At 44.3% G+C, this 23,610-nt stretch overlaps 3 protein-coding genes and 1 pseudogene across 4 annotated transcripts; 3 read left to right on the forward strand and 1 right to left on the reverse strand.

Moving 5' to 3' along the window:
• The first annotated feature begins 320 nt into the window (after nt 1–320).
• Nucleotides 321–1,742, forward strand: LOC127770967 (uncharacterized; annotated as a pseudogene).
• Nucleotides 1,743–5,415: 3,673 nt separating this feature from the next.
• LOC127770080 (uncharacterized) lies at nt 5,416–9,444 on the forward strand. Its single transcript, XM_052295752.1, has 4 exons — nt 5,416–5,895; nt 6,175–6,427; nt 6,525–6,590; nt 6,718–9,444. Exon 4 carries the CDS (start codon nt 6,927–6,929, stop codon nt 7,908–7,910), a length of 984 nt encoding a protein of 327 aa, XP_052151712.1. The 5' UTR covers nt 5,416–5,895; nt 6,175–6,427; nt 6,525–6,590; nt 6,718–6,926; the 3' UTR covers nt 7,911–9,444.
• Nucleotides 9,445–13,987: 4,543 nt separating this feature from the next.
• LOC127770079 (probable protein arginine N-methyltransferase 6.1) lies at nt 13,988–18,833 on the forward strand. 2 transcript variants are annotated; one of them, XM_052295750.1, is made up of 14 exons: nt 13,988–14,289; nt 14,435–14,500; nt 14,600–14,668; nt 15,165–15,200; nt 15,634–15,699; nt 15,973–16,041; nt 16,151–16,228; nt 16,431–16,509; nt 16,623–16,717; nt 16,813–16,897; nt 17,147–17,328; nt 17,438–17,556; nt 18,031–18,117; nt 18,454–18,833. In XM_052295750.1, the coding sequence occupies exons 1-13, from the start codon at nt 14,101–14,103 to the stop codon at nt 18,071–18,073; spliced, it is 1,176 nt and encodes a 391-aa protein (XP_052151710.1). In that variant the 5' UTR covers nt 13,988–14,100; the 3' UTR covers nt 18,074–18,117; nt 18,454–18,833. The 2 variants fall into 2 exon arrangements, with proteins under 2 accessions (XP_052151710.1, XP_052151709.1); XM_052295749.1 differs by lacking the exon at nt 18,454–18,833 and having other exon boundaries at nt 18,031–18,431.
• Nucleotides 18,834–18,856: 23 nt separating this feature from the next.
• LOC127770078 (protein ASPARTIC PROTEASE IN GUARD CELL 2-like) lies at nt 18,857–21,426 on the reverse strand. The gene has a single exon (XM_052295748.1). It carries the CDS (start codon nt 21,366–21,368, stop codon nt 19,704–19,706), a length of 1,665 nt encoding a protein of 554 aa, XP_052151708.1. The 5' UTR covers nt 21,369–21,426; the 3' UTR covers nt 18,857–19,703.
• Nucleotides 21,427–23,610: the final 2,184 nt, after the last annotated feature.

Consider the following 23,610-nt stretch of genomic DNA (forward strand, 5'->3'; position numbering starts at 1 on the left):
GCATCAGCCGCGACAACTTTGGACTCTGGTCCGTTTCGGTTCGGTGGAGTAGCGTTGAAGAAATTGTGGAGTGTGAGGTTGATGCAGCGCAGCGATTTGGATTCTGGGAAGCGGCTATCCACGATCAGATTCAGAAACCTCCGAGAGAGGGCCATTATCGGAGTGGACTTCAAGATCAAAATAAACAACAGGAAAAGCATTTGTTACCAAGAAGAAGGATGAAATCATCAAAATCAAAATAAACAGGAAAGATTTGTTTACCAAGGGAAGGGGAAAAACAGGCCTACCTTAGGTCCAGGTACAGCTGCTATTGTGAAGGAATGGGTGATTCCAGCAAGGAGGAGAGCGTATAGCTGCAGGGTTGGCAAGAAGGCATCAAGTGAGCAGCCTTATAATCATCAGAGAGAACAAGGAAAGAGAGTGGATGTAGATCTCGGAGAAAGGGCATACCTCGCCAAGCCGGAGAAGGGAAGGAGGAGCACCCAACACCCCCAACAGAATGGCGGCGGCCGGCGGGGATGGGAGTAGGGAGATCTGCTAGGGATAGGTTCTGCCGAAATCGCTAAAAAGCGATCAGTCGCGGGCCTCCCCTCCTGCGCGGCGCGGCCACGTGGCACGCGCGGAGAGGGGGCCGCGGTGGAACGGCGCGGGAGCGCCGTGCGCGCGTTTCTCGTTTTCTTTTTCGTTTTTTTTCTTTTGGTTTTTCTTTTCGTTTTTTTCTGTTTTTTTTTTCCCAGATTTGGCGTTTCTCGTTTTTTTTCTTTCGGTTTTCTTTTCGTTTTTTTCTGGTTTTTTTTTTCTATGCGTGGTGTTTTTTTGTTTTTTTCTTGGTTTTCAGTTTTCAAATATGTATGTATTTACATATATACAAAGTTTGTATACAACAGTGTAGTAGTAGTATAGTAGTACACCGAAGGTCCCTCAACTTGTCATCGAGTTAAAAAATCGTCCTCGAACCGTAAAACCGAATACAACGCATCCCTCAACTTACAAAACCAGTGCAAACTAGGTCCCTCAGGAAGAAGAGGCTGACACGTGGGACCCACGCTGAGTCGGCTACCATGTCGGACAAAACCGGAGTCACGCTGCCCGCTGTTCTCCTTCTCCGCGCTAGTTGTTCTTCTCCTGTTCCAGCCGCACCACTAGCTTGCCGCGTCTCACGTCGCTATGAACCAGTAGGTGAGCTTGGTGTTGGATGCGGCGGCGGCGGAGGCGGCCGGGGTCGGGGTCGGGAACGGCGCGATGGTGGACATGGGTGACGAGGAGGAGGAGGGGAGCGGGTCGAGGCGGATGCTGATAGTAGTGACGACAACGCGGTCGGGCGGCGGGGTGCGGCAGCGGTGCAACGCCACACTCGCCCATGTCGAGAAGCACCGCCTCTCCGGCGTCGTCCACTTCGCCCACGCAGGCGGTGTCTACGACGCCTATTTCTTCGACGAGATCCGCCAGATCGAGCGATGTCATGGCCGGTGAGAAGGTCGCCGCCCGCTGGCCTCCCCGCCCCTCTTGCTTGCCCTACCTCCTCCCTCGATGGCGGCCCGCCTTTGCGCCTGTGGCCTCTGCAACGGCGGGCGAGAGCGGTGGTGGAACAGTGGCGGCGGCGCGTCGCTAGTTGCCAGGCGTCGCCGTCGTGTCGACCATCGTCGGCCGCCAACGCCCTCGTCCTCTCCTTCCTCGCCCCGCCGAAGGCAACAGCCCGCCGACGTCCTCCCTAGCTGCCTACCCAAACAGGAGAAGAGTGAGAGAGAGGAGAAAGGAAGAGGAGGGAGAGGGTGATGACATGGCCAGCTGACATGTGGGGGCACACGTGGGTCCCACGCTGACTCAGCCGCCAAGTTAGACAAAACCGGGTTGGAAAACCATCGAGGGACATATTGTGACTGGTTTTGGTTAGTTAAGGGACCCCGCATATCTGGTTTTACGGTTCGAGAACGTTTTTTTATCCTGATGACAAGTTGAGGGACCTTCGGTGTACTTATTCCAACTATTTATATAGACTAGCAAAGTGCCCATGTATTGCATCGGCAACACTCAAATTTCACGAGATGATTAATGTTTAAGATTGGAGCACTTTAAAAGAATGATATTGCTAGAGAAATTACACAGTTACAACTCATCCCTAACAAATAAATCAATCCAAACGTATATGATGGATCTACCTTCGATGACAGATCAGTAAAAAGCAAGGAAATAAAATTACTACTTCCTCCGTTTCACAATGTAAGTCATTTTAGCATTTCCCACATTTATAGTGATGTTAATGAATCTAGATAAATATATATGTCTAGATTCATTAGCATCAATATGAATGTAAAAAATGGTAAAATGACTTACATTATGAAACGGAGGGAGTATAACACTTCCATTGAAAGTAGGATGTTCGGCATAATTTGTTTCGTATAGAATGGCACACAATCAGAAAAAAGCCATGAAGCAAAATAATCAAGCTAACTCAAATAACTTGATTAGCTCAAATTCTTAGATAAATACTTAAAAATTAAATGGAAAAAAATACAACTTGATTAGCTCAGATCCTGAGATAAAGACATATAAAAAATAAAAGAGAAAAGAGAAAGCTGTCATCTAGTTGTCGTCGTCCCTACGCCATTTAATTGGTGCCTGAAGGGAAGTTCCTCGGCCCGGTGCAGTTCTCCACCGCCGGGTGCATCGCTGGCTTCATGTGTGTGTGTCGTCGTCGTCGAGGGGAACGACCCGGCCGCCGTCGGCAGCCAGGAGATCGCGGTGCCCTACCGCTATACCCGCTACTCAAGCACATGCAGCAGGCGCAAGGGCATGGAGATGTCGAGGAGGACGAAGCTGAACCGTCTTCGGTATGTCGTCTTGCCCGTTGCTGACCTGGCGAGCTCGTTGCCATGGGCCGGCTCGTCGCTTCTCCCCCTGACGTTCGCGCTTCTCCCCAACGGTGGCCCGACGTGGAGCGGAAGGCAAAAGATGAGGTGGCACCGATCTGATGAAGCGGAAAGGAAGGGAAGAGAAGAGATATAGTCATTGACAGGTAGGCCCCACAAGATGACTCAGCAGGTTAGACCAAGTCAAAGCGCCACATCAGCGAAACCTCCCTTCAAAACCACTGATAGAGTTAAATTAAATCGGTTCTAATAGTTGAGTGTAAAGATATATGGTATTGTGATTCAGGGATATGAATTAGATTGAAGTTACTCCCTCCATCCCTAAATGTTTGACGCCGTTGACTTTTTTAAACATGTTTGATCGTTTGTCTTATTTAAAAAAATTTATGAAATATTTAAAACTATATGTATATATAAAAGTATATTTAACAATGAATCAAATGATAGAAAAATAATTAAAAAATACTTAAATTTTTTGAATAAGACGAACGGTCAAACATGATTAAAAAAGTCAACGGTGTCAAACATTTTGAGATGGAGGGAGTATATGGGATGGAGTTAAAATGGATCTATTCCTTAAAAAAAAAGACTAAACACACTGAAATTTGCTCCAGTTGATCCTACAAGCTAAAGCAACCAAATTAACTAACCCTAACTCTGGCTCTCTCCCACTCCTCATCGCACACTGCCTCTCTCCCACTTTGCATCGCTCCTCCTCCTCCTCCGCAGTGTGTAGTGAGCCGTGTGCCGCCGCCGCCGCCCCCTCTTCCATCCTGGCTGCTCCTCCCCCTCCGTCCATACACCCAGGGGCGACGCCAGGATTTGAGATTAGGGGGTGTGGGATGAAGATAAGTCACGAGACTGAATAACCAATATTGATAGCAAAGGAGGTCAAATAGTCACCGTCAATAACAATCAATGCATAAACTAGTCCTTTAAAAAAAACTTGAATGTTAGCTCTTTAATAATATCATTGAAAGTTTGGAACTAGTCTTTATTGCTAAATTCTTTTAATGTAAACTATTGAATAATCTCACAAATAAGTATCATCTAGTTTACTTTAAAAAAGATGAGGAATCACAAACTAATTTTGTAGATCATGTTTCTTGCTAATATTTTTTAGACTTGCTAACTAACTAAACTGACAATAATTTCAAGCTACACAAATCAACTAGATAAATACTTATCTTAGTTAACCTTAATATAGAGTAAAAACTATGGGTGTGGTGGTAGTGGTGTTGGGATAGGGGGGTGTTGGCACCCTCCGGCACCCCCCTTGGCTGCGCCACTGCATACACCATCTCCTCATGGCCTCCTCATCCACTGTCCTCACGTAGTGCCGCCGCCGCTATTGTCGATGGTTCTTCACCGAGCCACCAAGAGGCCTCTTTCTCCCCATTATCCTGCCGTTTCGTTAAAAGCCTGGTGGCGCATAGTGAGGGGGTAGACCATGTGCACTGGGCTTCATCCGAGCCGTCGATGGTCGCCTGGTCCTTTACATTGCCCCATCACGCCGGCCAATGCTTGGTGGCTCAAGGTGAGGCATGGACTATGAGCAGTAACACCGTCATCGATTTGTCCCGCCAATAACTTGTTGCACCTCCTTGATTTCTCTGCTCTAGCAACTTGTGCGACTTTTATTTTTCTTCTTTTTTTTTCTAGGATTATCGGCGGGTTTAGTTCCAATGCATGCAAGACTTATGATTGCTCGATTGTTTTTTCAATCGATCTTTGATGTTATGATTTGTACTCCTTACGCGATTAGGATTTTGTATGGATCTCTCTCTTTTGCTTTGGTTGTTGTACGCGATTACGCACGTGCGGAGACGGAGGGCGTTGCTCGGTCGGACTCACGGACGAAAAAATTATGATGATCGGAAAGTTACTTATTTTTAAGTAGTTAAGATGTGTCCCGAAATAATAATGATGTTTCCGCCGATAATTTAGTACGTCGTCCGTATTTGAGTCGGTTTCTACGTTCGTTCGTTTTTTTAATACATCAAGTATTTATCTTGAAGGTTAGTGAAATATGCGTTGAAGGTTAGTGAAGCGCAGGGCCTTGCTAGGGGTGAAAAAAACTGACCGCTGGTGAGTCGATCATCGGATTCTACTCTGCGGTCTGGGGTTTATGAAGATCGATTCTTATTTGGTTTATCCGGTCTAGGTACCCGAAAAAGCCGAAATACCATATGATCATGTGCTTCCCTCTCCCATCATCTATCCCATCCCTACTCCCAGCGCTTGAGCTCCCTCATCCGTCGTCCATACATTCATCAATAGGGTGCTGTAAGAGCATGATGGAGACCCAAAGGATCGAGACTGAGAAATTCCGTCGTAAGTATTTAATTTATTTTAGTTAGCAGCCTTCATTAACCGAAACGAGAAAAATATCTCTTTTTGTCTGACAGGAGTACATTATACTCCAGTTAATCTATTGAATGGAAGTAGGAGTACGTACTACTAATTGAATAGTACGAGCACCCACCAGTAGCAAGTGGTCCCATCGATTTGCACGTCCACCAGCCAAATAAAAAGAGAGAGAAAAAAGAGAACAAGAAAAGGGGGGGAAATCCCGTGGATCTCGTCGCCTACACCCCACTTCACCGCGTCGCTGCTCCCCTCCAGCACCGCGCCTCTCGCTTCCTCCGTCTCTGGTCGCGCCTCTCGCTGCCTCCACGGCTCCACCCCATCCGCGCCGCTCGCTGTTTTCCTCCACCGCGTTGTCTCTGTCCCCACCGGCGCCGCTCGCTGCTTCCATGCATCGCTCCGCAGCTCCGGCAACCGGATTATGGATGGAAGGGCGCGGGGAAGACGGAGAGGAGAGGAGGCAGATGAGGCTGCCGCCGCCGCCGCCGCTCAAAGCGTCCAGATCTGGGTCGTCCTCTCCGATTCCTCCTGCTTTCTCTCATCCAGCATGATCTTGTGGCTATAAGATCTGGCGGCGGTGAGCTCGGGGGCGCCTGATCCAGCAACCCGCCCGCTGTAGCCGTTGAAGAAGAGGGTGAAAACCCTCAAGCGGCTAGAGGTAGACCAAATATTAGTTTTTTTTATTGGTATTTTTATTTGTTTTTTAAGCTTTTTCTTGTTCTTGTCTTTGTGGTGGTAGTATTAAAGCTATGAAACTTTGGGACAACTATTCCAACTTCGGGAGGATTTTGTTAATACAACTTGGTTTTCCTTTCTCTGATTCTGATGATGCAAACAACGATCGGGGTTCAGGACGATGGGCGCGATGGGATTTGTTCTTGACTGTTTTATTTATTTCGGATTCTTTTCGATCCGAGTAATCGGGTATGATGCGCAGGGGTGGAGGGGATCGTGAGCAATGCGGACAATTAGCGCTTACACGGACGAAAAACAAGTGACGAAAGGAAAAATACGAATCTTTTAATTAGGTTATTAGTTAAGATAAGATATAAAAATACGAATCTTTTAATTAGGTTACCCAAGTCGGGCAGACCTAACCCTAGCAGATCTCACTACTCCCATCCCCGCCGGCCGCCGCCATTCTGTTGGGGGTGCTGGGTGCTCCTCCTTCCCTTCTCCGGCTTGGCGAGGTATGCCCTTTCCCCGAGATCTACATCCACTCTCTTTCCTTGTTCTCTCTGATGATTATAAGGCTGCTCACTTGATGCCTTCTTGCCAACCCTGCAGCTATACGCTCTCCTCCTTGCTGGAATCACTCATTCCCTCACAATAGCAGCTGTACCTGGACCTAAGGTAGGCCTGTTTTTTCCCCTTCCCTTGGTAAACAAATCTTTCCTGTTTATTTTGATTTTGATTTTGATGATTTCATCCTTCTTCTTGGTAACAAATGCTTTTCATGTTGTTTATTTTGATTTTGAAGTTCACTCCGATAATGGCCCTCTCCCGGAGGTTTCTGACAACGGCTTCCCTGGATCCAAATCGCTGCGCTGCATCGACCTCACGCTCCAGAATTTCTTCAACCCTACTCCACCGAATCGGAACGGATCAGAGTCCAAAGTTGTCGCGGCTGATGCCTGCATCCAGAAGCAGAAGAATAATAATGAGGAGGAGGAGGCCGGCGCAAGCAGCATGGATAGTATTCAACTTCCAAGCCCCATCTTCAACTTCCAAGCTTCAAGTGTGGCCCATCACTGGGAGATTGGATGCTTCCCGCTTAGAGGTCGCGAGGTGCTCTGCATCGACCAGAATGGGTGTTGTTTTCTCTTCGACGGAGACACACGCAACGCTGTTACCATGCCCGGCCTCTGTCAGCCCAAGCGATTCCCACTCTCCCTGTTCGTCCCCAGCATCGGAGTTGATAATGACAGCGGCAGCCTCTTCATCATGGAGTCTGTTGTTAAACCGGAGTCGACAAGCAGCGGGCTGCGCAGCGATCAGTTTGAGGCCTTTGTCTACCGCACGCCCTCCCCTCGCCGCCACCTTTCGTCCACCTGCCAATCCCTCCCTCCACCCCCTTTCGTCCGAGACCCCAAATTCTCCAACATACGCACCAAGATCACCTCGTACGCAGTGGTTAGTGGTGGCTCTGAGATGTGCATATCGGTTGAAGGGGCTGGCACTTACTGCATGGACACAGTGAAGCATACATGGAGGCATGTCGGTGAGTGGATCTTGCCCTTCAACGGCAAGGTTGAGTATGTACCCGAGCTCAAGCTCTGGTTTGGCCTCTCTGCCAAGACCAACCACTTGGCTGCTGCTGACCTCTCCGCCATGGACGACGACTGCTTCCAGCAGCCAGAGCTATTGAAAACTTGGATGGAGCTTTCCCCACCCAAGAATTGGTGGGATTTATCCAACTCTCATCTTGTCAGCCTGGGCTCTGGCAGGTTCTGCATTGCAAGGTTCTTCTACACTCGCCATCTCATGGGCTACTATTATGATCAAATAGTTGATAATTGTTTTGTTGTCTTGATTGGTGTCGATGTCGTGCCGTGTGTCCATGATACTAGTAGTGGCATTGCAAATGGCGGCACGGGGGATCTCCGAATGATCAAGTATGAGTCTAAACTTCACGTGCCTAATGGCAGCGGTGAGATCGAGAGAGTGTTCTGAATAATTTGGATCTTGCGTTCAACTCTCTTATCTATTACTCCCTCCATTCCTAAATATTTGACGCCGTTCACTTTTTTAAATATGTTTGATCATTCGTCTTATTCAAAAAATTTAAGTAATTATTAATTCTTTTCGTATCATTTGAATCATTGTTAAATATACTTTTATGTATACATATAGTTTACATATTTCATAATTTTTTTTAATAAGATGAACGATTAAATATATTTAAAAAAGTCAATGGCGTCAAACATTTAGGGACGGAGGGAGTATGTAGTATGTCTAAATAATTTTGGGACTAGGGCTGTAAAAGACATCTGAGTATTCCGTTTGGTTTGGTAGTGTGTATTATGTCCTATTTTAGTTTCGTTAATTTATTCCTGAGATATTGATGTTTTCTGTCACCTACGGTAGTACCCTTTCCAACTAGTAAGGCAGTCAGTGTGCACGTAACCAAACAAAACACTCAAGTTTATATAGAAATGCAGCAACATCAAATTAATTTAATTAAAATTATCGTTGAATATACTTTTGCAATAGTTTATTTGTTGTTGAAAATAGTACTACCTTGTGCACAAGGTAAGTTATTCTAGCATTTTCTATATTTATAATGATGTTAATGAATCTAAATAGATATATGTGTCTAGATTCATTAACATCAATATGAATATGTAAAATGCTAGAATGACTTACATTGTGAAATGGAGGGAGTACTGTTTTTTCTTTAGATCTAATCAAACTTCCAAAAGTTTGATTTGTAAAGGTAAATTCCTTTCATTTGATAACAGAGGGAGTACTACAGAATCCATTTATTAAGATAGTAGTGACTGCGTTAATAAAAAAAAAACACAACAGCAAAATAACCTATTTTTTGGCTTGCAAGCATACAATGACAGATTTGAGATTTCTGGAGAGAGTTATTGTATTGTTTATATTGTTTAACTAAGGAGTGTTTAGATCTATGGGTGTAAAGTTTTAGCGTGTCACATCGAATATACGGACACACATTTGAAGTATTAAACGTAGACTAATAACAAAATAAATTACATAATCCGTCTGTAAATTCGAGACGGATTTATTAAGCTTAATTAATCCGTCATAAGTAATTATTTATTGTAGCACCCCATTGTTAAATCATAGAGCAATTATGCTTAAAAGATTCGTCTCGCAATTTACACGCAATCTGTGTAATTAGTTATTTTTTCGTTTATATTTAATACTCTATGCATGTGTCCAAACATTCGGTGTGAGAGGGTGAAAAATTTTGCCAGGGGATCTAAACAGACCCTAACAATATGCCGGTGCTAACGTACGGTGGCATTTGTTCTTTTAACTTTCACTATGTTGCTTATGAAAAGCAAGTGCACAGAAATTGCTTTACAAAAGTTTTGGTACGTAGCCTCATTTGTAAAATAACATCGCAACTTTGAAAGAAAAATGATATGCCTTGGTCTTTTTTTTTTTTGCTAAAATTACTAAAACATATATACTGGCTTTCATTTGGTGAATAAATTCATATAACATTTGCATCTGGTGAATAGATTCAGGCAATAATTGCATCCTCATGGTAAAAGGAGGAACTATGGAGACGACATCATGAGAAACCTTTTCACACTTACTGCGTCTGAATTTCATTTCCTGGAGTGTTAGTCATGTACCTCGGCTATGTAACAGAGTAGCTCATGAACTGGCAGCTATGGGTAGTGTCTGCGATCCGACGGAGGCCCCTGTTTTGGCTCCTATTCCGGCACAAATGATGTACCTGGTTGTTGATGATTCAGCATTGTCATAGTAATGGAAATCCTGATTTCCCCTCAAAAAAAAAAAAAACCTTTTCACACTTGCATGCCTATCTTTTATTTATTTTCTGTGATACATGATTAAGATGGTTAACTAAGATCTTATTAGAGCTGATGAGCAAACCAACTGCAAAATTCCCAAGAGGTTAATTTAGCATGTTGGCAAACTCTATGTTGGTCGTTAGACCTCAAACCCAGAGAATAAACCTCATTATTATGATAGTTGATTTTTGTACCTAACATTTCGTCAAAATAATACAACGCAACTTTTCTAGTGCATGCACAACAATTTGGTCCATACACGAACAAGAAGTCTGCCCGCTCATCATGGGAATATCTTCAGGAAGTTCTAGTGTTGCGCTCGCAATTCACACGAACAGGAACGCATTGCACACGCCACGGGCCTCCCTCTTTTCTGCTGCTCCTCCTCATCTTCCTTTTGTTGTGCATTTGCTCACATGATCAGCAATTATAATCCTCCAAAAAAACTTTAGCTCCATTCAAATTATCTTTCAATTCTCCAAAGAATGAAGCATAAAAAGTTAAAAACTGCTTTGTTCCAACGCATAAATGTAGAACTAGAAGCTGTAAAAGAAATGAGGTATTTAATAAAGCTAAGTAATTTGATAGGAATACAGAACTGCTGATTGAAACTTGAATACTCCCTCCATCCACAAAAGTTATACATATTTCACATTTGAGTTTTTCCAAATAAATTGTTCCTATTTGTAGTCTTTATGCATTTAAGACTTAAATGAATGACTTAAATGAATAGATAAATTAAATGTTTGATTAGAACTCAAGGATTCATCTAAATACTCATTGGTTGCATGATTGCATTCACTCTTTAATTTTGTAACATCCAAGATGATTTAATTTCTCCTTGGTCATGGTAACAAAAGTAATAGGTGTAACTTTTGTTGATGAAGGGAGTATAATATAAGTGATAGGCATTTAACATTGTAATAATATATACTCCTTCCGTCCTATAATATAAGGGATTTTGAGTTTTTGTTTGTATTGTTTGACCTCTCGTCTTATTTAAAAAATTTTAGAATTATTATTTTTTGACTTACTTTATTATCCAAAGTACTTTAAACACAACTTTTCGTTTATTATATTTGCATAAATTTGTTGAATAAGACGAGTGGTCAAACAATATAAGAAAAACTCAAAATCCCTTATATTATGGGACGGAGGGAGTAATATAATATAGGAAAATAATTATATGCTCCGGGGAGTACGTACACATGCTTCAATCGACCGTCCATCCATTCAACCAACGCAGAGATCACATATCCGATCGAACCTACACAGCCAAAGGGATCCCGGGATAATTTAACTAACCATCGCTGATTATTTCTCACTAAAGCGAGACATTTCTGAAGAAACAGACGCGGTGGCGTGCGTCCATGGCGCTATCCATCGGCAATTCGGCCATGATGCCAGCACGATCCGTCGGCGATTCGGCCAGGAAGCGAGGCCCGGTGGCTACAGGTAATCCATCGGCGGTACAGCGACGACGGCGTGGTGGTCCATCTCGGCCGATCGGTGTCATGACCTGGGCACAACTAGGCACTACTCCCCCGTCCTAAAAAAACTCAATTCCTGAGTTTCCGTGTCTAACGTTTGACCGTTCGTCTTATTTGAAAAAAATATGAAAAAATTAAAAAGATAAGTCATACATAAAGTATTGTTCATGTTTTATCATCTAACAATAATGAAAATACTAATCATAAAAAAATTTCATATAAAACAGACGATCAAACGTTGGACACGAAAACCGAAGAATTCGGTCATTTTGGGACGAAGGGAGTAGCATCGAAGGAGATCGTCTTCCCTGTCGTTGGTACCAATCCTTGATTTCTGACTGCTAGATATTCTAATTCATGGAATCATGGTCGCTTCTAAATCTCTGCCATCTTTTCCCCACTTTCGCAGTGAGCCAGGGATCCAACAGAACCGTACGTAGTATCAATATTGGCAGAGGCTTCCATAACCTAGAGGCAAGCTGTCCAACGATGGCAGCTTGCTCACACGGATCCTCGATCGACGATGGTGTCTAGTCAATGAATCACGGCAACGTCCGATAGAAACCTATCCGCCATATCTTGATGGATGGCAGGTACCCAGATTACAAGGGATATCGCATCCTTCTTACCGCCGATCACCCTGCCCCTAAAACCCTGCCCCTAAATAAAGGGGATCGGCAGCACTCCTAGGGGGTTAGGCACTCTCTTCACTCAACACTCAATACACAGATAATCCACCAAACAACTGGACTAGGGTATTACCTATCCTGAGGGACTGAACCAGTATAAATCAGTGTCACCATTTCTTTCTAGCATCTAGCGCACCCTATAATTTTTATTGCCGATCTTAGAAATCGACACAAGTGCTAGGAGGCCCTCGTACTCCAATTATACTTATTTCAATTTCAGCTGAAATTAATGAGCTCACATACTCCTATTATAAGTAAAAACTTGCCGCATTATTATGCAGTGTTCTAAGGTCATACAATCTGCAGTTTTGCAGTTACTGAAATGTTCACAGATTCAGGCAACTCAATGCTCAGCAAGCAACAACAGCCACTCATATACCAAATTAGACATTTGCAACCAGGTTCTCATATATCCCTGTTCAGCACATCAGAACTGCTGAATAATGTTTCACCTTTTTTTGATGACAAAAATCAAGATTACATAATCAATTTCCACGATACAGAACCTGAGAACCACACAATACAGAACCACAGAGCAGGGGCAGGGGCATTTCACAATACAGAACCACACAGCCTTGGGGGCATTTCCGCAAACACCTCGCGGGCACAGGAAACGGTGCAGCGTTCTCCACTGGACGAAGCCGTGCGACGGCGTCCCCCCTCGCCGGTGACGAAGTGGGTGACTGACCGGTGCGGGCTCGTACGCTGAACTCCATCAATGAGTCGAGGCCGCCGAAATTGGAGGTGCGGCGCGGGCGGAGTGTGTTCCCGACGACCGGTCGGAGCACCGCAGCCTCCTCCACCTGCCGGGCTCGGGCTATGGCCCTGCCCACCTGCATCAGCGCGCCATCAGCCCTACCGGCCGGCCGCCTCCACGCACCCCTGGTCGCAGCGGCAGGGCAGGGCGGCCTGGCGCCTCTTCGGTCGTGGCGGCGGCGCTGGCGGACGCCGATCTGGAGCGAGGTGCGAGGCCGTCTCAGGCCGCGTGGCCTCCTGTTAGGCATTTGTTTTGCCTGCGTGCGGGCCCAAGTAAAGCAGCCGTTCGATTCGGTTTGGACGGCCAGGATGCACGCAGTGTCATCCTGTGACATGCATATACTAAAGCTGTGTTTGTTTCAGCTTAAGATTATTGTAATCTAGATTATTGAGCCAGATTACTATAAGCTAGATTATAATAAGCCAACATAGAATAAATTGTTACCTGTTTGTTTCTCTAGATTATTAGTTGTTTGTTAGCTGTTAGCCACCCAATAATCTAAAAAAACATCTTTAGAGTGGATTACCATATTATAGTAATGTGGCTTATAGATTATAATAAGCTATCACAATAAGCTATCTGTTTGTTTCAACTTACTCCTAATAATCTAGATTATAATAATCCTAAGGTGGTATTTGGATCCGGGGACTAAACTTTAGTCCCTGTCATATCGGATGAATTTGGAGTATTAAACATAGGCAACTTATAAAACTAATTACATAAATAAGAGCTAATTCGCGTGACAAATTTTTTAAGTCTAATTAATCCATAATTAGCGTATGTTTACTGGAGCATCACATAGGCTAATCATGGATTAATTAGGCTCAATAGATTCGTCTTGCGAATTAGTCCAAGATTATGGATGAGTTTTATTAATAGTCTACGTTTAATATTTATAATTAGTGTCCAAATATCCGATACGAGAGGGACTTAGTAAAAGTTTTAATCCCATCTAAAAAGGCTAAGGCTCTGTTTCTTTCAGCTTTTGATTATTATAATCTAGATTATTGAGTCAGATTACTATAAGCTAGATTGTTATAATCTGTAGTAGAATAAGCGGTTAGTTGTTTCTTTCCTAGATTATTAGAGCCTAGACTATTGGGTTTGCAAGTCTAAAGAGGAAGTGGGGTGGCATGGTGGGTAATTTTTCACTCAATAATCTGAAAAAAGCTCACCTAAATGAGTTTATCAGATTATAAATAAGCTACTTCAATAATTTATCTGTTTAGATTCCTCCTAATAAAACCACACCCCACCCCACCCCCACAACCCACACCCCCCCCCCCCCCCCCCCAAAAAAAAAAAAAAAAGCGCAAAGCGACGGGAGCGAGCAGAGAAGAACGCATTTGATTCAGAAATCTCCATTTGAATCTCTCTCGTCTCCCCTCGATCCCTACCTTCCTCCCTGACACCATGCTGCCGTCGCACCTCAACGGCCACTCCCCCCTCGCGCGCCGCCGCCCTCGCCTCTCCGCCGCCTCGCCGCCAGCCACCGGGGATTCCGATGCGGCGGCGGCGGCGGCGGACGCTCCGCTGGCGGAGCACGACCGCATCTACTTCCAGTCATACTCCCACATCGGAATCCACGAGGCCATGATCAAGGTAAGCCGCCATGCCCACATCCGTACCCGATTCAGTCGCCCTCTCCGTCCAAACCCTAAACCCCCACAAACCCTGGGCCGACCCGTGTTGTGAGTCCGAAGTCGCGATTTGGTGGGGATGACGTGTGTTCGGTTTCGTTGGGCAGGATCGCGTTAGGACGGATGCTTACCGCTCTGCCATCATGCACCACCAGAAGTTCATCGAGGGGAAGGTAAATTTGCTCGCCGAATTGGGGGTGGATGATTATTGTGTGCTGTTGGGATTGGATTCCAAATTTCGGTGATTGATTTCGAAACTTTATGCTATGCAGGTTGTGATGGATGTGGGGTGTGGAACTGGAATACTCTCGGTGTTCTGTGCTCGCGCTGGTGCAAAACGTGTAAGCTACAAAATCCCTGTGCTGAGATGATTGGCCAATTTAAATGCATAGCATAATGTTTGGATCATGCTTGCAAAACTAATTTGACCGTGCTCTCTCATCCAGTGAATCCTACTTTAGTGTAAAGAAGTACATTTTGTGCTGATTCAGAGGTACTAGTATCGTTTTGCATGCTTGCAAATTGAGCAGCGATAAGTGTTGTAAGATGGATTTTTTTCAATGCTTCATTTTGTTGTGCTACACAAAAGGAAAAACCAGCTCAGTTCTTGTTTGTGAAAGAAAAACAGCTTTTAATTTTATCATTTCTATGTCCTAACAAAAGTGACATGGATCTGTGTGTGCTAACTAACTGATGGCAGCTGTGTTTTTCCCTGATTCAACTAGATGTTAAGTCTTGTAGTATATAGCACTCTAACGTATTTTTCTGTTTTCACTGGTCCATTTGTCTGCCTTATAACAGTGAACTTTTTCCATGTGTATTCAAATGGACTTACAGGTGTATGCAGTGGAAGCTAGTGAAATGGCAACTCAGGTAACATTATTTTTTAGGATATATACTCTAATATTAAATTGTATTCTTTCCATATCTTGTTTGTTGTTCTTTTGTTGTTTATGTGTGGACCATTTTTTTAGTTATACAATATAAGGACATAGAATACACGGTTGCAAAATGACAGCACTCAAGTGTATTCATGAACTAGATGTTTGTAGTGGTATCCATAACAAAGATTGACAGTGAAGCTTCCTACTCATCTTCTATAAAATACTAGTTACCAGTTAATACTACCAGTCACAACTCACAAGAGAGTATATAACAATATATTAAAATAGTGTATTGATCTTGATCTTTGCAGATATTGAATATTAGTGTCATATTTATAGTAATCTAGCGGATCATACTATTTTGAAAAGTAACTACTCTTATGGGTATGCTGCGGCAAATAAATGTACTCCTTTTTGTGCAGGCTCGTGAAATTGTAAAGGCGAATAATCTGGATGATAAGGTCGTCGTTGTTCATGGACGCGTTGAGGTAAGATTCTGCATTTATGTTTTTTTTGGTTATATGTATTCTCTCAATCCCTAAGTATTTCACTGGAAGAGTTATCTGCATTTGCCAAGTAGGGTCTACTAGATTGAATACAAAGTTTGGATTATCAGGGCATAAAGCTTGTGTTTCCTTCTCTATTTTCACATGATACAATCTCTGAGTCATTATTGTTTGAAAATATATTTACATCAGTATTTTTACATCTTTACTTTTTTTATCTGCATTTTTTTAACTTACACTGAATTGACAGTGCAGGATGTTGAAGTTGAGGATAAGGTTGATGTGATAATATCAGAGTGGATGGGTTATATGCTTCTCTATGAGGTTCATTCTTTTATATGGTTGTTTTTTGCGTCACAATTTGATATTCTCTTATCTTCCCTAGTTCTATCTTCTTCTGATTTCTCTAGTTCTGTTTTTGTCTGATCTGCAGAGTATGCTGCCTAGTGTCCTGTTTGCAAGGGATAAATGGCTTAAACCTGGTGGTCTTATCCTTCCATCTCATGCTACGGTATATAATTATCACATGTCATTTTATTTCTCATGCATGTGCATATAAAATAAGATAGACCTAGAGAAAAAAAATCCTACTTTTGCAACCAATATCTTACCTATCTTACATGTGCATACAAATTACAGAACAGTTCTAAGCCTTGGCACAAATTGCAGAACAGTTCTAAGCCTGATTAACTATGTATCCTTCTTTTCGATAGCTCTTCATGGCACCCATAACAAATTCTGAGAGGTATGAAGGAAGTGTTGATTTCTGGTCTGATGTCTATGGCATAAATAGTAAGTTACTATTGTTTTGTTATTAGAGCCGCATTATGCATCACATTCACCATCTCATGTTGGATGCTGATTTTTGCACACTATAACTTGATTTCGTGCTTGTACTGCTACAGTGTCTGCACTTGTGCCACTTGCCAAAAAGTTTACATCGGAGGAGCCCTCCATTGAAATAATCGGTGGAGAGAATGTTTTGAGCTGGCCATTTGTGGTGAGTCTTCACAAGACTGTTGTGGATAATACTTTTCAAATAAATAACCATATTTACCTGTTGAGGCTTATTAACTTCTTTATGTCTACTTACAGGTCAAACACATAGATTGCTACACTTTTAAGGCCGAGGAGCTCAAATCTATCACAACTAAATACAAAGTTTCATCCATGATGTTAGGTGAATCGTCTCTTTTCCTGTATAATCTTATTCCTGATGCCGAATCTGCTATTTGACTCGAATCTATAAAATCTTCTTCAATCTTCATCCACATACAGTTTATCATATGAAACATCAATGCTCAGCTGCATTTTTCAATGTTTATTCAGTTCTGAAACTACTGCTCGGTCTTTGATTGCTCATCTTTCTGTTTACACACCATACATATCCTATCTTAATTTGCTGATAGAAAATATCTTCCATGTGAAGCTCCCATTCATGGCTTTGGTTTATGGTTTGAAGTGGAGTTCAATGGCCCTTCAAATCCCACAGACAAATCTCCTTCCGATTTGAATCCACTCGATGTTATTCGTAAGAAAAGGCGCCGAGGATCAGAAGATCCAGTGGTGCTATCCACAGCCCCAGAGGATGAGCCAACTCATTGGCATCAGGTTCTGATTTCTGAAAATGGTGTTATCCTTAATTGATCTATTCAATATATTACGCTATTCCTGCTCTTCTTGGTGTAAATGTGTAATATGGTCATTTCTTGTTCTGCAGACTATTCTGTACTTCCCTGATCCTATAGAGGTGAAACAAGACCAAATTATAGAAGGCTCTGTAAAAGTGTCTCAGAGTGAGGAAAACCCACGTTTTCTGAATATTCAACTAGATTGCACGTAAGTTCTTACTAGAGATTGCTATTTTGTCGTCCGGCTCAACACAGTTGCTCGATAGATGTTATAATCTTGTAGTTACATGGATTCAGATTTAGCCAAGCTACACAAGCACTCTGAATTCCTTATAGCATGCTCTGTTTTGAATTTTGTCCATGGTGTCAGGATGTGAATTATGCTGCCCATATGGGCGATTGAAATTTGCAAGGATGATAAATTGCATACATTGCCTGCTTGTGCCTCTAGCTGATCATTTTGTTGGATTCTGATATAGAAGTCCCTGTTTCCTAGCAAGTTCGAATTTACATTTGTGTAGTACTATAACTTGATTTAGTTCATTTTGAGCTTTGGTGCAAGTTTTGTTTTAAGCAGCTGTCCTGCTGTATGTATATTCTAACTTGGTACAAGTTTTGTTTGTGAATGAAAGTTATATAATTTCTCGCTTTCCCTCTCTGACGCTATGTTTGTGTACAACAGCACGGGAGGCCAAACATCGGTGAAAGATTATGCCATGCGATGAATGGTGTTCTTAGTTTGCTGATCTGGATTCCCCGACTTCTGATGGTAAGATCCTACAACTTGCAAGAGGGTCTCTTCCAGCAATCACGAACTGAGGTCATTGGCAATTGATGCTGAATTGTTGTATGCATGTTGATAACAGTAACGAGAATTCCTCCACTTATTTTCTTTCCTTTATTCTTTTGAGTTTTTCCTTGTGTTTATTTTTTCTAGTTTTCACTGGAGATGTAGATGAACCGAGAATGCAAATTTTCGGTTTAAGTGCAGTGGAGATAGGATTGCATTATTTCAGTTTGTCGAATGCTTTAGTTTTGTGGATGCTTTTTCGTTGTTATCTTGTCTGACTTTGATGTGCTTAACTCCGATTCTCCGTGTCAGCAGTCAGGATGAGAGATAAGGGTAAAGTGAGAAGATGTGAAAAATGGAGACGAGCTGTTTTTCTCTTGAACCAAAAAGGCTACAGCATAACCTTTGCCTGCTGTGACATTGAGCTTTTACTTTCTTGAGACGCTTGTACTTTAGTCATTGCGACAGCCTGCACAAAGTGAGCCTCTTTTTTTTTTGGTTGGTGGTGTTCCAGCTCAAAGCGACCAATGTGGTTGAATTGGACCTTTTGGTTTCACCCAATCGTGAAGCAGGATGTAGACTTAAGATTTTCTGTCAGATAGATTGACTTAATGAATCTCGTGATATTCTTCTTTCGCTGCAGTAATAAACTATAGTTAACGTGCCTGTAGATTAAAGCTGCTGTAGCCATCGTAAACTTTAACCCCTTGAATTCTTACTTCCCGGTGTTGACTGGTGAGTGCTGACAGTCAGGTGCTTTGAGCGTGCAGTCGTGCGTGTGTTCACGTGGATGCGACTGACACTGGTCTTAATTTACTAATCTTTTCCCTGACACTGCTCTGTTTGAAGTTTCCAGATAAATTATGTTAAGCGTGATCTTACGTGTGCATCATTTCCCGCAGCAAATGGCTGCTAGCGTTGTCTCCACATCTGCACAGGCCACAAGCCCACAACAGGTCAGGTTGAAATGCAAAAGCTGATGTGCTACATTATTGTTCCCAGGACATCACCCCTAACGCAAGCAAAGCTAACAAACTTGTTACATTTGTCTGCACCAGGGGCTGTATTATCATGCATACAGATACAGTGGTAGAACTGAACCTGTCACCAACTCACCATGCATGGTTAACTCATCATTCTTCCAACTTGCATGCATTGCACAGTTGCAGTACATATTACAGTACTTGGCCATTTGACAAGTTCAGAACTTCAGGAAAGGCCTAATAGCTGCACTTTCTCTGGACAATACTTCCTCCGTTTCATAATGTAAGTGATTCTAGCATTTTCCCCATTCATATTAATGTTAATGAATCTAGATAGATATATATGTCTAGATTCATTAATATCAATATGAATGTGGGAAATGCTAGAATGACTTTCATTGTGAAACGGAGGGAGTAGTATCTATCTATACATAATATGTACGGTCATACTCCGTATGTGCCCATACTTGGCAAGCACGTGTGTGCCACTCGAGGGGTATACGTGCTACATGTGGAGTAGTAAAGTATACGTACTTGGTAGCCTGATAGCGAGTACGAGTAGTGTACTGCTTATATATACTTCTAGCATGTATTGGGTCCGAAGCCGACGTATCCGTTGGCGGAGTCGACGGTGATCTGGATCCCTTCCTGCTGTATGTTCCCCAGGATGGAGATCCCCGACGACGACGGCGCGAACGCCAGGCAGAACACGGCGCCGCCGACCTCCACCAGCAGGTTCCTCGCCGGCAGCGTCAGCACGGCGCCCTGGTCGAAGTAGAACGACACGGTCGGCACGCGCACGCTCGCGTACCCGCTCAGGTCGTAGCACGTGTCGAGCAGCGACACGGCCGGCGAGCGCGGGAGCGCGCCCATGGCGCCGTCGAACGCGCCGCGCAGCGCGGCGTACGCCTCCCGCGGGAGGCGCGTCACGGCCGTGCCGGTGTCCATCACCACGCCGCCGGCGCCGTCCTCGGTGAGCTGGAACAGGCCGTCCTGCAGCGGCAGCCTCTCGCCGCCGACGCCGATCCCCGTCAGCCCGACGTAGTAGAAGCTCGACGCCTGGTTGTTGCGCACGAGCGGCACCCACACGGCGCCCACGGGGACGGCCTCGGTCCGGCCGAGGACGAGCGACCCGGCGCCGCCGGCGCCGCGGCTCGCCAGGCAGTAGCTGAACACGCCGCCCGCCGCGCCGCCGAGCTGGCCGACGAGCGACATGGCGCCCCAGCCGAGGCCGAGCAGCCCGGCCGCCCCGACGAAGAGGCCGCTGTTGCGGTGGCCGCAGCCGATGGCGACGCCCTGCACCGCCGTGCCGCCTAACGTGAGCGTCTCGAGCGCGAGCTCCCCCTTGGTGTACGACCCGTCGCCGTACGTCACCGAGTAGTCGCACTTCCCCGCGTCGCCGCCGCCGCCGCACCCGGTGCCCGACAGCGTCCGGCAGATGGCGGAGCCGCACGACACGCCGGAGAAGGACGACGAGGCGGCCGGGTCGAACAGCGGGTCGGTCTGCGCGTAGCACTGCTCGCAGGGGCGGCACTGCACCCAGATGACGTCGCTGCCGGAGTCCACGACGAGGTACTGATCCGTGGGCGGCGAGCCGACGCCGACGCGGACGAAGTACTCGCCGCTGCCGTCGTCGACGCCGGGCACCACCTCCGACACCAGGTCCTCGGGGAGGTACGGCGACGTCGAGGCCACCAGCCGCTTCTCCAGGTGCTCGACGCGGGCATTGTCGCGCGCGACGAGGCCGACGACTTGGTGCCGGCGCGACGGGTACGTGGCGCCGGAGATCGCGTCGCGGTGCACCAAGGAGAGCGAAGGGTTGTTGTTGTTGCGGCTACGGTGAACGGCCGACGCCGACGCCGACGACGACGATGACGCCGGCGTGGTGAAGTTGTGAGGGTTGATGTAGTGGAAGCGCGGCGGCGAGGCGGGGGAGACGATGAGCACCGATGTGGAGACGAAGAGGAGGAAGAGGATGACCTTGCCGTTGGCGACGAACTCCATGGTTTTCTTGGCACGTTTTTTCCCTCTTGGTGTAGTTGAAATGCTTTGCAAGTGTGAGGAGGCGCGGGCGAGGCTGGTGAATTTATCTCTCTGTGCCTGGGAGCCTGGCCGTGGCACTAGTGCAAGTCTCAAAGTGTCAAGGTCTGCAACTAGTGCTATGTACTTGTACAGATGTAGTGGTATAGTTGTTGGGAGTAGATGTGTCTTCACCTTTCGGATCTTTGACGCTATCAATTCTTCCATGTGTGAAATTCTTTTGTTGGAAGAGTGAAACTATTTCTTCATGCATGATATCAACCACTGCTTTAAGGGAGAAAAAAAAAGTTAGGGAGTTGATCAACCAGAGTCCAGAGCCCAAGACTCAAGCAAATGTAGTTTTTGCTTGCAAAATGCAGAAAAGTGACCGACTTTTTGCTACCGATGGTTTGATGTTTAGAACCTGGACAACTTCTCTGGGTTCATTCAGAAATTTCTTCAGGAATTAACTTGTCACGTTAGTAAACTTTTCCTTATCGGTGATCACATCCTGACACAATGGAAAAAACTTGAAGACAAAAGCATTCATCAGCCTAACTCGTGCGTGCGTGCAGCATTAGTGGAGTTGGATTACAGTCAGTTTGACAGCGAGGCAACATGATTCAGTTTTGTCCGTTTTTGGGTTTTTGAATCTTTTAAGGTGATGCCTTTAATAGTTTGCACGAACAAAAAGGCCTTTCGCATGTAGATTCGATATCGTCCTTTGCCTTTCTTGATGCTTCTTTTTCTTCTTCGCCGGCAGATGCAGCACATAAACGAATATTGGTATGTATATACTTGCTAATTCCAGCTCTGACAGAACAAGTTCATGAAAAAATGTGGCAAGTTAACCCTTTGATACCACATTTTTCGCTGTAATTGTGACAGATTTCTGGAGGCATGCAGCCATGGAACTCAAGTACTAGCACAAGTGTCATGAACTGAACCTACTCGCCAAGGTAGAAAGGAATAATCTTTATTAATCATGCCTATTGGAGATTGCAGCATGGTGACGACTGACGAGGACTAACTGATTGTGTTTTGATGTGAAGTTGCTTTCAGATGTCCCTCTAGCCTGTATCGATCAAAAGCATGAAGGGACCGCACAAAATTAAGCTCCAGTTTGCATGCTGGATTAGCCTTTAAGATTGGTTCTGAAAACAACAAAAAAAATTCTGCTAGCTGATATTCAAATTAGCAGGTACTGAGATACTTCTGCACATGCTCACCAAGGCAGGGAATCATGTACAGATACAAAATTCAGCATAAAAATACAACAGAGTCTACTATACAATCAAACATGAAAAGTATAAACAGAGTCTAGTATATATGCCATGCTGCATCTAGAAACAAAACGTTTGCATGCATGCAATTGATAATCAAAACTTGATTACAAGAAGAAAGTTACTATCATTGTTGTCTTTTTCCAACTAATTATGATGTGCCAGTGAGTGGGATGAGTTAGAAAGTTAGGTTTCTTTTGGTTACTTTTGTAGGCTGTGTGGAGAGGGATTGTGTGTAAGCATATACTGTACTAACATATCATCATCTAAATATATGCAAACACATGTCATTGTTCAAAACATGACATCTGAGTCGGCCGTCTTTTTGTCGTTGAAAACAAGTTGTTCAGTCCCTTTCCAAGCGTTTTCGAAATGGTGTGCTCACTATACCAACCATTAAATAAGTAGTAGTAGATCGATCGAGTTAGTTGAAGTGTTGAACACAAAGTTGGCAGTCCATTGCGTGCTGAAAGATTAATTAGCGTATGATTTGCTCCTGCCACTAGTACTATCATTCTCTTTCTCTAATCTCTGCATTGTGATCGCTGTTGGTTGCATGCGTGGTTATCAAAAGCCGGCGACAAAAATGGTGTCTCATTTTGTTAACTTGTACGATCGAAAATGACAGATTCACGCCTTAACCTGTATAGTTAATCTCATATCTTTACATGAGCAGCAAAAATATTCTCAAATGCTACAGATATTTGCATATATACCCTCTACGAAATGAACACCAAATTGACTCATGTAAAGCCTCATATATTCCATGTAAATATTGTGTTTCAGTTTGATTGAGAGTTTAACAGACAGGCTCAGTTCTGAAGGACTATAATAGCAACAGTAGCTTAAGCTATGACAAGTACATGTGGACCTGCCAAATTAGGAGCTAGCACTAAGTTGCTAGCCAGGTACGGACACACACAATGCTATACGGCACAATGAATCAGTTGGTTTGGCGAAAAGGAAGGGATTGGTTAAACAAACTGAAATTCAGAGCTAGCAAAGCATGCTTACATGAATGGGTGAGTGAGTGCTGAAATAATAGAGGTGGGCGACAAGAAACTAATTCAGGTTTGGTTTTATTAGTATGTAGTAGTGGGGATGTCACCAGCAGCAGCAGCAACAGGTAGCTAGTGAAAGAGCATGAGAGAAAGGATTAACTAATGAATTAATCGAGGTTTTTTGGT

The sequence above is a fragment of the Oryza glaberrima genome, chromosome 4 (assembly GCF_000147395.1).
Source record: "Oryza glaberrima chromosome 4, OglaRS2, whole genome shotgun sequence".
In the NCBI taxonomy this organism is placed as follows: domain Eukaryota; kingdom Viridiplantae; phylum Streptophyta; class Magnoliopsida; order Poales; family Poaceae; genus Oryza; species Oryza glaberrima.

Bases quoted from the DNA above. Each gene is read 5' to 3' on its own strand.
- LOC127770080 (XM_052295752.1), top strand. From the start codon at position 6,927: ATGGATAGTATTCAACTTCCAAGCCCCATCTTCAACTTCCAAGCTTCA.
- LOC127770079 (XM_052295750.1), top strand. From the start codon at position 14,101: ATGCTGCCGTCGCACCTCAACGGCCACTCCCCCCTCGCGCGCCGCCGC. The intron at 16,042-16,150 runs GTTCATTCTTTT...TCTGATCTGCAG, and splicing joins GTTATATGCTTCTCTATGAG to AGTATGCTGCCTAGTGTCCT. The intron at 16,510-16,622 runs GTAAGTTACTAT...GTACTGCTACAG, and splicing joins TGATGTCTATGGCATAAATA to TGTCTGCACTTGTGCCACTT.
- LOC127770078 (XM_052295748.1), bottom strand. From the start codon at position 21,368: ATGGAAGAATTGATAGCGTCAAAGATCCGAAAGGTGAAGACACATCTA.